General features: G+C 42.2%; 1 protein-coding gene across 21 annotated transcripts in view; it reads left to right on the forward strand.

The window, feature by feature from the left end:
- Positions 1-16,891, forward strand: part of FARP2 (FERM, ARH/RhoGEF and pleckstrin domain protein 2) — a 72,540-nt gene that overhangs the window by 40,878 nt on the left and 14,771 nt on the right. For 12 of the 21 annotated variants that reach the window (XR_015274350.1, XR_015274352.1, XR_015274354.1 and 9 more), the window contains exons 14-16: positions 10,119-10,297; positions 14,438-14,527; positions 16,068-16,201. Coding sequence is in view for 12 of the 21 variants with exons in the window: in XM_086843498.1 (XP_086699624.1) it covers positions 10,119-10,297; positions 14,438-14,527; positions 16,068-16,201 (403 nt within the window). In the remaining 9 variants the exon portion in view is untranslated. The remainder of the gene's footprint in view (positions 1-10,118; positions 10,298-14,437; positions 14,528-16,067; positions 16,202-16,891) is intronic. The other 9 variants (XR_015274357.1, XR_015274355.1, XR_015274358.1 and 6 more) reach the window with 1 other exon arrangement.

A 16,891-nucleotide genomic window follows, 5' to 3' on the forward strand; every position in this document is an offset into this window, starting at 1 on the left:
GGGGCTCTGAGGCATTTTCCTATGTGTACAGTGGGTTAGAATTAAAAGGTTCTGAGTTTTCTAAGTGTCTGTCAGAGTCAGCTGGTTTAACTGCACATGCCCTCCAGCAAAACACAATCTCTGCTCAGTCGAGCCCTGACAGGTACTCAACCGAGGCCGTGGATATGAACATGGAAGAGTTTGAATTTGAAGAAGGGAGCGATTTCAACGGCAATGAGAGGCCATCAGATACCTCAGAGCTGTTTGAGGTGAAGGCCCAAGCCAGCAGAATGCAAAGCCTCCTGAGCCCCTCGGAAACGAGCTCCCTCATCAACAACCGCTCCGAGAGCAGCTCCCTCAACAACCTGCCGCTGAACGGGACCTCCTCGCTGCACACCTACGGCTCTGCCAACCATTCCGAGGCCAGCTCCATGCTCAACTTCCCCGCCTACTCCGTGCGCTCCGAGTCCAGCTCAGCCTTCCAGATCACGGACATTATCGACCAGCTGGAGCAGCTGAGCTGTCCACCCACCACCACAGAAGACTCCAGCAGCACCGACACCGACTCCTGGGACTCGGAAACAGCTGCGCCTCCAGATGTGAACCTTTTCTTTAGTAACCCCTTTGCTCAAACCACGGGTGACAGCTATGCCTTTGACTTTCAGAATAATTTAAAAAATCTCACGCAAGAAGACTGGACAGAGAAGACACAAATCAATTGATTAGTCTTGATTTTTTGTGATGGATCCCCCTGTATGCTTTTCAGGCTTGGAAGTCAATAGGGTGTGATATGAGTCAATCCAGTGGCTGGATTTTAAATCAGATAACATAGTTGATTTTTAAATTTTTTTAAAATTTCTGTGCCTCTTCAATGTCTCTCAAAGCATCCAAGTTTGGATGCTGTGTTTCTGCATCACACTACGTCAAGAAGGGGTTATAATAGGCTACAATGTTGGAAAATACTACATTTGGGAAAAAAACCACTGATTTCAGGGAATTGTAACTATCAACTGGCTCATGCAGACATCACAACTTACAGTCTACTAAAGGATTTCTTCAGCTGTAAATTTGTCTGTAAGAGTCTCATATAATACGCTGTTCCTCCAAAATCCAAATAAAACAGTCACTTTTGCACATGCTTGTTAACCTGCAGCTGCATCCACTAAATTGCCTGTTTTCCTGTGCTGTAGCAAGATCCTCATTTTGGGTTTCTTTTTGTTCCCATAATCAAAAAAAAGCCCTGAACAATCTTCAAATCATCTCTGAAGGACAGTTTTAAAATACCAACCTATGCAAAGGTTCAACCTTCAAAACATCTGTGGTATTCTTTGAAGAATAAATTGCCTATACCTACCTTGGAAGGTAGTTTGGAAGAGGGAATGTGTATACAACCAGATGGAAATAGCAGTTTCCAAACTTCTTGTGAAGACAAGTTTATTTGCTGACTTCCAGGTGTCTTCAGCAATCCAGCAGCAAACATTTTGCAGCACTTTGGAGATACACAGAGACTATAAAAGCACTTAATCCCCATCACATTTCCCTTCTTTCTCATTATTAATCACTCTGCATAAAAATCCTCACAAATTAATTCAGAAAAGTGTCCTGTATCTGTGGAGAACAGCTGGTGGTAAATCTGGTGTTGCCTTTAACTTTTTCTTTAAAATATGGACTGTATTCAGAAAAATACTGTAATTTTTCTGAGAAATTGAGTTGTTAGGAGAGGTAAATACTATAGACAACAGTCAGAGCTTCAGGGCTTTTGTAAATTCTTTTAGACAGAGAACTTTGATGTGAGGCTTGAGCTGTAAGTTTGGAAGTGTAATGGAAAGACAACTGAATTGTTGCTTAACTGGTCACATTTAATTTAGCAACATTTATTGAAACGAAGCAACAAAAGGTGTGAAATGACCTTCCCAACTGCCATGGATTGTGGGGGTGAAATTCTGTGCTTGTAAGAACATTTTTTACACTATACACAAGCAAGAATGGGAAATCCATAGCACCTGACCCAAATCTCGTGATGGAAAGCATCATCTCCTTCAGCCACTTGGTTCTGGGGTTCCCTTCTGCCTAGTTTTCAGTCCTGTGCAGAGAGACTGCAGTACTAATACAGCTGATGCCTCCAAAATAAGCAGCTTAGTTACAAACATAACTTTATGGTCAATATTATTGCTACCACTTTAAATATGGTCTTGATATATCATTAAAGACCTTCACTGTTTACTCAGACATTTAAAAATATACTATTGTTTCTCAAAATTCTGATCACTAAAACTTTGATGGAATACTTTTCAACATGAGGCAGAACTCGAGGAGATAAAACCTCCTTTAGTCATCCATTTCTTACAGGTTAGTTTTACCAAGGTATAACTATTCTGCACAGTGCTTGCTTTTATCTTGTGCTTGAGTGGAATGTGTGCTGTCCCATGGGAATCCTGTCCCCTTTGCCAGCAGCACAGAAAGACAAAACACATTGAGAGCAAAGTATTAGCTCAGACCTCCAGTAATGCACTACAAGGTGCTCTTTTTTTTTTGCTGTATGTTACCTCTATTTTATTTCTTTCCTGTTGAATGTGTGTTTTGGCTCTTTGTGGGACTTTATTCAGGGCTGTGGAGATGATGTTGTGGGTGTGTGGTGTGACATTTTGAAACAGGACTTGGAGGAGGTCTGCAGTGGTGTAGAGAGCCTTTAAGTATGTTTCTGTGTGATTTGTCTGATTTCTTCCCAGAATGAACTACAGTATGTAACCTAAGGAAGATAAAGAAAATCAGCAAAAAGACAGAATTTTGTCTGCAAATTCTATAACAGGTGGTAGCATCAGGGACAAGTATATAGCTAAAGATGTAGAGAAAGGCTGTTGATATCTTTGATCTTTTAAAAAAATAATCAGGATTCAGCTATGACATAGAACTGTGTCTGCCTCTGTTTCATGTCCTGTGCCCCAGTCACAAGCATTCCTTTAAATGTGTTAGAACAGGGAATAAATCCAACTAAACTCCCTTAGTTTTCAAAAGCCCTTGGGAAAAAGCTGCCTTTTTGCTGTATTTTCAATGTACAGGCTTGCCAATTTGCCTTCTTGCATCATAGTTAATTTGAAAAGGCATCTTCAGTGTTTTTCTTCCTTTGAAATTTTAAACTGTGCAGATCTTTATTGGCAGTTCTAACTCTCAGGGATTCTTTTTTTTTCCAAGAAAACAATAAGATTTCTAACATAGTGCCCTTTTTGTTTTCCAAAGGAATGGTAGTGACTAGGATTTCAATCTTCTATCTTAGGGCAAGCTGTGTGGATCTACAGGTGAGGAAGAGTTGAGAGAAGCTTTGACCCTGGTACAGATCTGTTTAGATGAAGGTTTTAGGTACAGAATGAGAGTTCAGAGCTGCTGCTGTTCCTCTGTTAGTTCTATGTGCTCTGGCTGACTGATAGCATAGAGCTCTCATGGTTTCCTTCTGTGCTTCACTTGATTTCCAAAGCCATATGGCCTCTGATGATATCTTTGCATGCTGAGCTGTGCTGTTTTGTTCAAGGTTTCCCAACAGACAGAAAAGAGCAGAAAAATTGGTTCATAAGCAGAGCTTTTATTATAGCAAGAAAGCTGTGAGCAAAGGTTCTTCATCATTTCCTTCAGAGACATAAGTTCAGATTCACTTCCCAGCGGAGATGGAGAGAAAATCTGCTGCCCTCAAGGGAGCGTGGCAGCTCAGACCTTCTCAGGGAGCTCGAGTACCATGTGTGGGTTATTTCAGTGCAGTGGAGCTGTCCTCTTCTCCCCAGGCTGTCTCCTGAGGTGGTAGAAGATGAGACAAGGAATGTCTTTCCCTGCTCTGTCCCCTTCATTTACTTTTGTGTAGCATGAGGGGAGTGATGGCCTGGAGAGCAGCGTGGAGTCCTGGCAGTGTCACTTAATCCAGTGTTATTCCCTGTGGTTTGTTTTATTTTCTTGTTATGGTGTTGATACTAAAACTTAGTTCCTGGTACTGATTTCAGTTTATTTCCTGAGAAATAGGAAAAAAAAGCTTTCCTTTCATGAGGGTGAGTGGTGAGCTGGCAGTGTGAGGGCCAGGGAGCCTTGCAGACCCTAGGCACTGACCTCTGCTGTGGGAACCACAAGGGCATGGAAAACAAGGGAAATGACTTAGGAAAAATGGCCAGATCAAGAAGATCTTTGTCAAGTATCACATGCAAGAAAGCAGCATTTGAGGAGCTGTGGTAGAGCAGATAAAACCTAGGTGTAAACTTTATGAGTCTGTGGCCAGCAAGCAGTCATCCCCCTGCCCCTCTGCAGGTACATCCTTGCACATTTGCTTTGTGCCTCCCAGCCCGTGGAGAGATGGGGACACACACAGGTACAAACATTTCTAACCAGTGCAGAGGTTTTAGTGCTGTGTTTTTCCATTAGGAGAACCACAGGGCTTTCCAGGTGTGCTTTACACAGTGCTCCCAGCAGCTGTTGCAGCGCTGGCTCAGCAAAGGGAGTGTGCCAGGAACCCACAGAGAAGCAGGACTCCTTTCCATCCTTCCATGTCTCTCTGTTCAGTTTTAGCAAACACAGGCAGCTGTAGGATGCATGCCAGTATTAGTGGCTTTTCCCAGTGAGTCAGGCTGCTGGGCTTAGCTCTCTGCAGTGCTCAGCTGAACGTTGCAGTGTGACTGAAAGAAAGCAAAATGGGTTTTGAGTGAGCAATTTAATCCCCACCTGTACTTCTCTATGTGTGTACTTACAGCCCTTCTGATGCTTAAACACGTTTATTAAATGGAAAGTGCTACATCAGAGCATTTTTGTTTGTCATCTATGCAGTTAATGAAACTTAATTTGCACAAAACATGGGTCATGGAATATTCTCTGACCTATCCACCACCTGGTTAAGCTTTGTTAAGTTTACTAACCTGTGTTATCTATTTTGCGTAGACTTTGTAATTTTAAAGTATTCATTAGTAAAGTAATACATGCTGTATATTCCCAGGACTTGCCATATTTTATCTTAGGGTGGAATAGGGCAATATATCAATCTACCCTCAACTTTCACTTTAATTTCCAGTAAATTTCAGAGTTGCTGAATAATCTGGATAATACCAAGTATTGATCTCCTTTTTCCTGTGCTTATTTGTATTGTGGTCATAGGTGATTTTGTTTAAGGGATTTTTATTTTGGTGTTTTTGGTGGCTTGGTTATGGTATTGGGTGTTTTTATTTGGTGGTGGTAGATTTTGTCTAGTTGCAAGTCTTGGTAGGAGTAAGATTTTGTGAAGACACTCTTAAAAGTTGTTATAATTTTACGGTTATTTTGGTGCAAACCTGTCGGTAAGTCATTCCCATTATTGTCATTTTACAAAATGTTCTAAGCCATAATTACTCAGTACTGAATGAGTGTAATCACAGGTCTCAACATAGTCCTTTAGCTGTCATTGGCTGTCATTTTTAGGGACTCTTACACCTCACTTGTCACAAGGGCTGTGTGTATATGTATGTCTGTACATATACATTCTCTCTCTGAAGATGGGGAGACTTTACATTTCCAAACGCAATCATTAATTACTCTTAATTAATTACCTTCCCATGGGCTCCCATAGGATTGTTCCAGTGGGTGAGCTGGAAGTTTGCAAGTTCAAATTTGGAACATGATTAATTGAACCTGGTCTGTGGGAAGGTTTCCTGTACATTTTCAAAAGTCATAATGTTCTGCAGTTGCTCGAATGCCAAATTTCCTGTTTATCGGTACATACAGGGGTACGTGTGCCTTGGTTAGAGGGACTCCCCAGTTCCATAGGTGCTACTCTTGCCAGGAAAAGATTACATTCAAACAAAGAGAGCTGGAATTTTTTAATTGATCTCTTGAACTTTTATCTTTTATATGGTAAATGTTTATTGAATTCTATGTTGGGGTTTTGAGTATCTTTGTGTCTGTTCAGATTGCCAATTATGAACCTACAGATTTGTACTAATTCATAATTTTAATTGTTTATGCAATAAAACAAGGAAAACTTTGATATAAATGACAACACGGGCTTTTTAGCTTTATTTTCATTTCCCTTACCTTTGAAATAGAATAAATACTTGTTCTCCTAGCCAAGGCATCTTATCTGTTTTATTCCCAGCTTTTTCCACACAGTTTTCCCCCCCTGTAGCACTTAGTTGAAAATAGAGCACAGTAGGCAAACACTGGTGTGTGGGTTTCAAATTCCTGGTTTGTGCAGATCGTTTGCTTGGGATACAAACAGGTCTAGAAGCTCAGATTTCTTTGTAGGAATTATATTTATTGTGGAGACCTTTTCTTTTAGACTGGATATATCCCTTGAACTCTCTTTCCTGTATATCTGATTCCATTGGAAGATTGTCCTGTTCTGCAAACATAGCATGTGAAGGTGATTGCATGTTTTCTAGCTTCAGGTGTCTGTGGCCAATGTTTAGGTAGATCCTTTCCCCTGCAAACAGGGCTTTTACAAGGTGGAAAGGTGGCAAAAGAAGGGTGGTTGGTTTGGATTGTTTCACCTGTTTTATGGGCATCACCATAAAACCAGGGCCAACCTTAGGATTCTGGTAGGTTGGAGATGTGACTTCACAGGTACACAGCACTGGGGCACACACCAAGTGCTGTAAATGTGCTTTAATTTTCACTTTTTTTTTTTTTTGAGGATAAAAAGAGACCTTTAAATTTAAAGTCTCTTGCATAGGTTCTTTAGGTTGTTAGATAATTTTTGAGATTCTCTTATCTCCCAACTACTTCTCATCTTTTTAAATGGAAGATTTTTGCAGAGGGGAAAATCTGCTAAGTTGTCATGTTTTGAAATAGGGAAAATATCCAGGATTTTACTTGTAGTACATCAGCTTGCTCATGACTTCACTCTACTGTGTATTTTCACTCTAGAAATAACCATTTGGTCTGTGCATGTGATGGATTCAGCAGGGCATTGGGTGGAAAGAAGGCTCAGAGCAGGCTCCCATTGTCCTCTAGTCAGTCTCTGCAGGGCTTTAGCCTGAAAATCATCTCAGCTTTTGAAGCAGTCATAATAGCAATGATATAATAATAAAGCTGTATCTCCAAAGGTTTTCTGTGACATGCAAGAGACACTCCATTTGATAAGGAGCTGTTGCTGACATTTGACCCTCACACAGCTTTTGTCCATCCCATAATGTTCAGTATTATTGGGGTACTATTTTACTAGTCTGAATTATTTAAAGCATCCAGGCATCAAGCTTACAGAACCTGTATTTTTTGTTTTGGCCAGCCTGTACACTCAAATCTGGCTTTCTGTGTAGGAATTGAATTTAGATTGAAGAATGGAAATACCTGCTGAAAAAATAACTGGAAAGTGATTCCAAAAGCTTTTTATCTTATTATTCTGCTTGTTATCTCAGTGAAAATTAAATGGAGCCTGCTTCTACATGACCAATATTGCACAGTAGCTGTGGAGGATATCCTCAGCATTCTCACCAGATTCTGTAGCTGTGCTCTTGCATACTACAGAGCTTTTGGAATGTTTTATTGATTAGTTTTTATTTTTTATTTCTATTAGGTGTATGCTGGTCTTTATGAAACTGTGGGTTTATTTGCTTAAGGATACATTTCTAACTGTGTGGTGTGACTAAGAAGTATTAGTATACTTGAAGATCTTTGAGTATGTGGAATATTATACCATACTGATGCATTTTTGGATGTTGCCTTAAGTGCATTTGTGTGTGATGTGGAGGCAGAAATTTCTTGTGTACAGGATTCAAGCCATGTCTGACTGTCTGGGCTACAGCACTGAATTCCCACATCATTGCATGGAGGCCTGGCTTGTGCTTACAGCATTTACAGACACCAATTTGGGACGCTTGTGTGACTTATAGAGAACAAATTTCCACTTCATGCAGAATATTGAAACACAGAAATATCCTTCTGAAAGAATAATCCATTTTAATGTAACTGGAGGATGCTGCCTGTGGGGAAGGGAGGACCTTGCAATACCAAGGTTTGATGTCAAAGGGAATCATTCACATGTTTTGATCTTCACATCAATATTTCTACCTAATTAGGAGTTTTCTACATTGAACAGCTGTTGAAATAGCTTCTCCCCTTGCCATCCTTCTCAGTGAGAATTGCTGTACATCCTACCTTCTTGCCCAGAGTCTCCCTGTGTTTCACTGGTGGAGAAAACTTGGGTTATGAGAATGAAAATTGCAGTCCTCGCTTGTAACACCATCTGCCAAGACACCATCGCACTGAGCTTACATCAAGTATTTCATTAAGCAAATGTTAGCCAAAAAGTGAACTTGAGCTGTTCTGTGACTTCTTAGAGCCTCTTCTAGAATAAAAAAAAAAAAAAAAAAGAAAGGAAGTGACAGGACAAGAGGGAATGGCCTTAAGCTGAAGGAGGGAAGTTTTAGATGGAGTAAATTCTTCCTTGTGAGGGAGGGGAGGCCCTGGCACAGTTTGCCAAGCAAAGCTGTGGCTGCTCCATCCCTGGAAGTGTTCAAGGCCAGGCTGGACAGGAATTGGAGCAGCCTGGTGCAGGGGAAGGTGGCCCTGGCCCTGGCAGGGGGTGGGACTGGGCAGCCTTTAAGGTCCCTTCACTCTCAAACCATCCTATGATTCTGTGAATGTGCCTCTCACTTCCATTAGGCACTCTGGCTTTGGGGAGGGGATCTTGCTTTCAGATTCAATGTTTGCAATTAATTTACTGGCCATCTTCTGTTGGGAGAGAAAAAAGGTAGAACAACCCAATCAAAAAAGCAGGGTGCTTTATAGCAAGTTATATTTCATTTGCTTTCAAGCTGTCTGGAAGCAATTCAAGTTACAGATTCTGGAATTTGTTGCTACTTCATGTTAAATTCCAAGAACTTAAGGAAACTCCTCACCCCTGCAAACTCATTTGTTTGGAAGCTGTTTTTTCAGCATTCCTGGCATTTAAAAGCAAAGTTGAATCCTGTGCCTGGATAGGTGAAACAAATGCTTTTTTTAGTGTTGCTTTCCTGGGGTGATGTTAAAAGCAATGTGAATGGACAAAATGCTCAGAGAGAAGCAAAAATCTGCTCCAGAAGTGGTGCTGGACTAGTGTACAAATAGTTAACTCAGCAGCCTGGATGATCTGAATCTCTTCCAGGTGACCGAGTGCAGCTCTGTTTAGCTTCCTGCGTTTGTCCATGTGGAATTACAGGCTGGGGCTGCCTCGCCCTGGGTGTGCTTTCCAAGCCTCAACAGCTGGCAATCAAAACTCCTCCTGCAGCACCCATCATGGTGTGAGGAGATACTGGATATCTGGAAGGGCTGATATTTTTTAAGCAATATTTTTTTTTTTTTTTTTTGTGATGATTTCTAAATAGTCTGGGAAATGATGATTTGGCAGTTTGGGGTTGGCTGTTGATTTCCCCATTTTTCTTTAAGTGGGCGGTTTAGCATTTGTGACACGACAAATCCTGCTGGGGAGGCTTGGGAAGGTGTTTAAGTTGTAGTTGCTTAAGTGCTGATAGCTGTTTAGTTGACTGATAGGAAAAAACTCAATTATTTATGACAGGGAATATCAGAAAAATAATATGTGAGGTTAGGAGGAATTCTGTGGGTGTAGTGTATCTGTTACCTTCCTTTGGTCCAAAAAAGCTGAAAAGAGAAGGCTTAAATTCACTGTGATGTGTCAGAAATCTGGAAAGAGTCCACAAAAAAAATAATAAAAAAAAATTAATAATAAATTAAAATATATTTCTGAATATACTTCTAACATAGTTTGTCTTCTGGAGTGACAAATCATGGAATAATTTGTCCTAGCTTTTCCCTGTGTTGAAAAGTGACTCTTACATTGAAAGCAAAAATTAAAAGCTGTATTCCTGTCCCTGCAGTATAACCCTGTGTTGTGAACTGTGCTGCTACTCAGCAGCATTTTTTCCTTGGCATTAAGCAATTTATCCTTCCCTTAGCTGTGGTTGTCGGTGTGTCTGTCCTTACTGCACTGCCCTGGGATGCAGGGAACACTCCCTGTGCTGTGAGATACACACTGAAACCTTTGGATTTTTATGCCTTTTTGCTCTTTCTCTTTTCTCTTTTTAAAAATAATTGAGATTGCAATTCTGGTTTGCTGTAACAGTGGATAATCACATTATTTGCACTGTGTTTGAAATAATTTTCTCTCCTTTTCCACTCCATTTTCTCGTTGTCTTCCCACCCAGGCCTCCCTGTGGACCAGCCCCAGCTGTCCTCCCTTGTGCTGAAGAGTCCCCTAGGCTTGACCCCAGCCTTTCAGGTGAACCTGAATGCAGCCACTCAGGGCTCATCCCCTCTGCTGAGCCCCGTCCTCAGCGATGCTGGTGGGGCCAGGATAGAAGAGGATGACGAAATGAAAAGGAAGGTAAGATCATGGAGCTGGGGAATGATTGTGCCATGTGGGAGCTGTGCTGGGCACTGAAGGTGCCAGGTGAGGAGCTGTGCTTGCTGGGTGCTGAATGCCAATTGTGTTTTATTCCGTGGCAAAACTCCAGTGCTGAAGGTTGGTTGGATGGTGTGGCAGGAATTCCCAGTGCCCTCCTGGCATCTTCTTGTGTCTTCTTGCCATGGCCACTGGGACCACCTCCCTCTGTTTTAGCAGGAGCAGTGTATCAGGCAAATGTGTTCAAAATCCACATTTTGTACCCCAGAATGGAAACGAGTTCAGGTTGGATATTTGGGAAAGGTTCTTAATCCCGAGGCTGATCCCTGGAGCAGTTCCCTAGGGCAGTGATCATGACACCAAGCCTAACAAAGATCAAGGAATATCTGGATGATGCCCCTAGTCATATTGTTTATTTTCAGGTGGGTCTGGGAGCAGTGGGGAGCTGGACCCAATGATCCTCAGAGATCCTGATTTGTTAATGTGTAAGGTGTTTGTTTCCTGGGTTCCTTCCTTCCCGTGCAGTCTCATCATGGTGTCACTGATCCATCTCACCATACATTGTTCCTGCAGGTCATGCTTTCTGATCATGGCAGGACCTTTAGAGGGGTCCTCAGGTGTTCCCCTTGAACCCCTGAGCTCAGTGTGAATTCTCTCACATACATTTCATCATTTTCATTAGCAGAGCTGCCAGTGTTGTTGAAGTTGTCCTCTCCATAGCTGACCCTTCTGTCTGGAGAGTGGTTCTGGCCTTGCAAAAGTTTGATTCTCACTTTCTGGAAAGAGGGGGACAAAAATACCCCAGACTTTTTGCAAGTCCAGTGAGTCTCAAACCAGGAACAGCTTTGGGTCTTCAAAATGTGCTTGTGTCTGGGCACTGCTCCATACCTGGGCTGCTTTCTTTCTGCCTACCAGTGAGCACTGGTTGCTTTAACCAGGCACTCCCCCACATGATGTGGGGTTTTCGTCACCCCCATGTAGAGCTCAGGATTTGCTGCATTTCTTCCACCAGGATAAAGAAGTCCACTCCAGCAGTAGATTGTTTTTTCTGGAAGACTCTCTGCTCTCCTTTCCTTGCTTGCTGAGAGGTTTGTTGGCTCTGGTGCTTGTGAGGGATCCAGGATGTTCCATTAGAGTGCAAGGAAGGCTCCACTGTCCAAACTCCGTTCCACATGGAGTCAGTAGCCACACTGGGATCTACTGTTTTCCAAATAGCCACAAAGAAGATACCACTTCGTGTGGTTTTTGCTTCAGCTCTTCTGCTTGCCCCATCCAGTGCTCTGGTTGTCCTACCTCTGTCAGGATCAGGGTCCTCAAGTAAGGAGGTCACAGGCCCCTGCTCTTTGGTGTTTTTACCATGTTCTTGGGCATCTCCAGGCACTTCTGTGATGCTGTTGAGAAACACCCATGGTGTAGACATGATCTAAGTGCCAGAGAGAGGAAGGTTTAACTAGTGAATGGGAGCTGAGCTGCAGACAACCCACCCAGCTGGCAGCTTCCCTGTCTCATTTAGACTTTTTGAAGTGGAGTTTATAGCTTTGGCTGATCACTCTACTATTAGTTTCCATAGTTATTTTAAAAATAACTCCTGTCAGTTATCCTTATAGCTTGGAAATTATGAGCAGAGACTCTGTTAGCTGACTTAAACTTGAAGCCCAGCCCTTTCTGCCACATTCTGCAAGGTCTGGTGTTTTGGCAGCTTGTGTTCTTCAGGCTGAAACTGATTTATGAAAGTGAGACTCCTTAGAAGGGAACTTCTTTTTATTATATTGATCTTAAGCTTGATCAGCTCCTGAGTATTCCAGGGCTTTGATGTCTATTCAGAGATAATGTTCTAAGTGAAAGAGATGCAGGAGGAAACCAGTGTTAAATTGGTTACATTTCACAGGAGCTTTACAGCTTTGTTGTACAAGAAAAACGTAATCTTGCACTATCTCTCTGACTAGAGCTCTGATTTGAAGGTGATACTGTTCTAGTTCCATCTGGTTAATCAGGGCATGTCCTGCAAACTCTCCAGCCCTCACAATGTGTGCTCTCTGCTCACTGCTGCCGTGCTGTTGCTGGTCCAGTACTGATACCTTGAGAAAGATGAGGTTTTTTTCTTTCTTTTTAAATCTCTGTGCTTTTCTTTCATCTTACTGGTAGATTTCTCCCTGTTCCTTTTCTAATGGAGGTTGGTTGTAGCAACCCACTTTAAAAAGGGCTTTTTGGGGGAGTTCCTCCTCTCAGAGTTATTTTTAACACTTCTGAACCCTGGTGTTTGAAGTGAAAAGTTAAACATTTTTGGCCATTACAAGTTCAGAGTAGAGCTCTTCACTCCCCACAAGCTGGGGTTGCTGCATCTGGTGAGTGTTGAAGGTTTCCAGGTGGGATTGTTTGTACATTATATGGTGAAATACCAGTTTTTCCAAATGGAAATTTGCCTTGATGCCTGCTGTGGTTGTAGAAATATTTTCTTTGCACTCTAGAAGGAGACTGCCACCTCAGAGAGTTCTTGTGTTTGGCTTGTGAGGCATGAGCGGATTTTCCTTCCCCTTGCAGAGCCTGAGCAGCAGTGAAGGTGTTTGGCAGGGCCCCTGTGCACTGACAGCCTTTCCACTCCTCTGCCCAGCAGCTGCTGCCAGCACTCAGCACAGGGGATGCAGTTAGGACTGGTGCAAGACTGAAAAAAAAAGCAAGTTAATGGCACTAAATTCCACCAGGAAGCGATTTGGAAAGAGCAGGAACTTCTGAGAATAAACAGGGCTGATGTGTTGGGGAGGGAGGAAGGAAGAGAAGGTGTCTGGGAAAAGAAAAGCCCTCTTGTACCCCAGGTTAGCACACAGTCAGCTGGAGAATGAAGCAGAAACCTGCAGAAATGCTCAGAGGTGGAGAAAAACACCATTCATGCAGGCTATGAGAAGTGACAGGTTATGACCATGGTGTGTTTTTAGCTTTTGAGAAGGTTCCCCCATCTCTACCTGCCTGTGTAAAAGTCATGCTCCCATGTTTTCACACACCTTAATGCTCTGTAAGATTTCAAAGAGGTTCAATAAGACCCTGGACATAGTCCAGAAGGGGATGTAGCCAGAGCTGTGTAAAAACATCCCTGATAGCAGAAACTCTCCTGTCATGTAAGGAACTGCTGAGGGGAAGCCCTCAGTAGCTGTGCTGACAGCACTGGAGGCATCTCAAAGTGAATCTATAAAGAGAATTTTTAATTAACTCAGAACATACAAGGAAACAGAAGAAAGAATTTTCAAAGCAGTGTTTCCCTCAAGAGGGGCAGAGATGGAGGAGACTAAATTTTGACATAGCTCAGTGGCATTTTGCATGGAACTGCAGCACAGCATAGTGAGCTAAGGAGAAAAAGCAACTCCTTACCTTGAAGAGTGACTAATTTCTTAATATTACATATTTTTTAGTAATACATGTTTTCAGGCTAATGCTGATTTTGTGTTGCAACTGCACAGCATCTCTTACCACCACTGCATTCCTTTGTTCTTCCATATCCATTCTGTCTTCTCTTTAAAGAATGGCCCAGAGCAATCAGGCAGCCAACAACTGCTGTGGTTTGATTTTCTTTTTTTCTTAGTTAATTAATATGGTCTTCAAAGGAGCAGCTTGAGTGAAAGCTGTAAGTGGAAATAAACAGTTTTGGGAAAGGGCTGTTTGCAAATCTGTTGGGCTGTGTTTGGTTAGAGAAGTGTTTAAAATCTAGGAATCTTGGGTTAAGTGTTTCCATGTTTCTGTAAAGTTCTCCCTTGATTTGAGGTGGAAGTTCATGTAATGGAAGTGTCCAAGGCCAGGTTGGACAGGGCTTGGAGCACCCTGGTGTAGTGGAAGGTGTCCCTGCCCACAGCAGGGGGTGGAATGAGATAAGCTTTAAGGTCGTTTCTAACCTAAACCATCTGTGATTATATGATAATTGACAGTAATTTTTAGTACTCTTTCAATATAAAGAATATTTTATAGTAAAGTCAGTATGTGAGAATGTGATACCGAATGAAGAGATGTCCTGTTGGTAACGAGCTGCTCCATTTGCACACAGCAAGGGGAAGTGGCTGTGAGGTTTGGGCTGATGGCCAGTAGGAAATAGAGGTTTGTGTTCCAGTATTTACTGATGGCTGTGTGTCCTTTCAGCGCTACCCCACCGACAAGGCGTACTTCATAGCAAAGGAGATCCTTGCCACAGAACGCACCTATTTAAAGGACCTGGAGGTTATTACAGTAGTAAGTGGGTTTGACTTTATTTCTTTTCCCTTTTTTAACAGATTTGTGATTGTTAGGTTGGAAAAACTTGGAATTTCTTCTTGTGATGTAGCATAATCCAGGAGCCAAGTAGCTGTCCCCTTCCTTGTTCCGTAGCTCCTTCTGTGGGAGAGCAGATGCCTCCTCTGGACTTCCATCATTTGCTCCAGCAGCTACATCCTGTGCCATGCTGATGACTTTTGGTCTAAAAACTGTGAACAAGGAAAGCCTAAAAACATTTTGCATTCAGTTTCAGTGATATTTGCCACCTCTGCTTATAACCTGGCTGTCTTCTCTGTGGTTTTCCTTGGGAAGCTTTTATCCTTGTGCCTTTGGATCTGTGAGCAGATGACAGCTGCAAAGGCCATTGAACCTGTCGGGGTTTGAAGAGATTTTTCTTTTTTGTTGCTTCTGTTTCTGCCTCCTCCTTTCACCCAGAATAGACAAGTGACTCCAGGTTTGGAGGGCAGCATGAATTTCCAGTTCATGTGCTTCTAAAAGAGCTTTTTTGTTCATGAGCTCCGTGTTTGAGCACTGTGACTGTTGCCTTTCTATAAGCTGTTGTTTTAATTTCATCAAAGAAAAGCTTGAGTCCCTTAACACTGCATGGCCTCAGTGGAGGTGTTCTCTGCAAGCTCATTGAGCACCATCTCACTCCAATTCCTCCTACAGGCTTCCCAGAACTTCTCCTAACAGAAGGGGGAATACCTCAGAAAAATCTCAGAGGATTTTTGTAATATCCCTGTCAGAAAGCGGGGAAGGAGGAGTGTGACCTGCAGCGAGATGTCTTCAGCTGAGGGACTTGCACAGGGCTCCAGGCCTCTGACAGCAGTTTTATCTGTGTGGAAGTGGAAGCAGCTGGGGCAGCCACTGGGTAACTGATTGTCACTCAGCTGTCCCCAACCATCCTATCATTGCATTCAGAAACCAGCTTGTGCCTAGAGCCAGCCATGAGCCTCATCTTCCTCATATCTTATAGATGCTAAATGCCAGCAGCATGCAGGGAGCACAGTGCCTGTGGAAAAGCAGGCTGCATAACTTTTTCAGACTCACCTGGGAAATCATAAGGAGGAATCAAAACAATCCTCAGAGATAAAAAACAGCCTTGCAAGTGTTGTTTGTCAGTTCCTTGTTTTCTTGCAAGAGAAGGTGGAGGGGTGGTGTACCCCCCTGACCAATGATAGTGATGTGTTAGTTTACTGACCAATAAGAGTTTTACCTTTCTGGATTTCGTGTATCAGTCTATAAAAGAAGATCTGAGGTAATAAACCTCAGGAGCTCTCCTGTTCAACTCACAAGAGAATCCATGTCCTAGTGCCTCACCATTCCCAATATAGTGCGACAATACCTGGCAAAGAAAAAAATCCCATCTTTTCATTTTTCACAAATTATGTCTTCCCTAAATATTTCTTCTTCCTTCCTGCTGTTTCCCCATGCATACTTTCTCATCCCCCATCACTGCAGGACTAACACTGAATTTCTGAAACAGAGAAATTGATGAGAATTTCTGGTTTTCTGGCAGTGGTTCCGCAGTGCTGTGATCAAGGAGAATGCCATGCCAGAGGGTCTGATGACACTGCTCTTCTCCAACATAGACCCCATCTATGAGTTCCATCGAGGCTTTCTGAAGGAGATTGAACAAAGGCTCTCACTCTGGTAAGCAAGCAGGGGGACCTTTTTCTACATCCTCACGTCAAAACCAGACTACAATTGGTATTTCTGCATCATTAGAAGCAAGGAGAAATCTTTCATGGTATTAATGCTATTAAAAAAGTACTAAAAAGTATTAAAGCCCATTTTCCAATATAATAATGTCCTGCAGTTGTATGACTTGTGCACCAGACCGAGGGTTTTGTAATCACAGAATCATTTAGGTTGGAAAACACCTTGAAGATCATCAATAGTTGATATAATCTGACAGTGTCTCTCAAGCCTTAGAAAAAGGAAGGAGAACAAGATCAAAAAGATGATGTGTGTGTTTTTTCCACACCTTCCACTTAATGAATGTCCAGATGAAAATCTAGGAAACATTTTTGTGATTAAGGTGGGAGTGTGGTTCTTGCAATGCAGTTTATTTCACAGATGATGTTTTTAGTCTTTTCAACTTTGTATTATTTTCTCCTGAGGTGACATGTTATATATTACAGTATAACTGCCTTTCAAAAGGAGGTGGTCAACATGAACAAAGTATGAACAAAAATAAATTCACAGAATCAGGTGGGATCATGTTATGACATTTATGTGGAGGTCTGAAACTTAAAACTCTCAAACAGACTTTCACACAAGTTCCTTTCTAGTCCTTTCTCAGTTTTTTAAGCATATCTTTGTGTTTGCTGTTTTGTAGAG

Source organism: Cyanistes caeruleus, chromosome 10, assembly GCF_971803275.1.
Source record: "Cyanistes caeruleus chromosome 10, bCyaCae1.hap1.1, whole genome shotgun sequence".
Classification (NCBI taxonomy): domain Eukaryota; kingdom Metazoa; phylum Chordata; class Aves; order Passeriformes; family Paridae; genus Cyanistes; species Cyanistes caeruleus.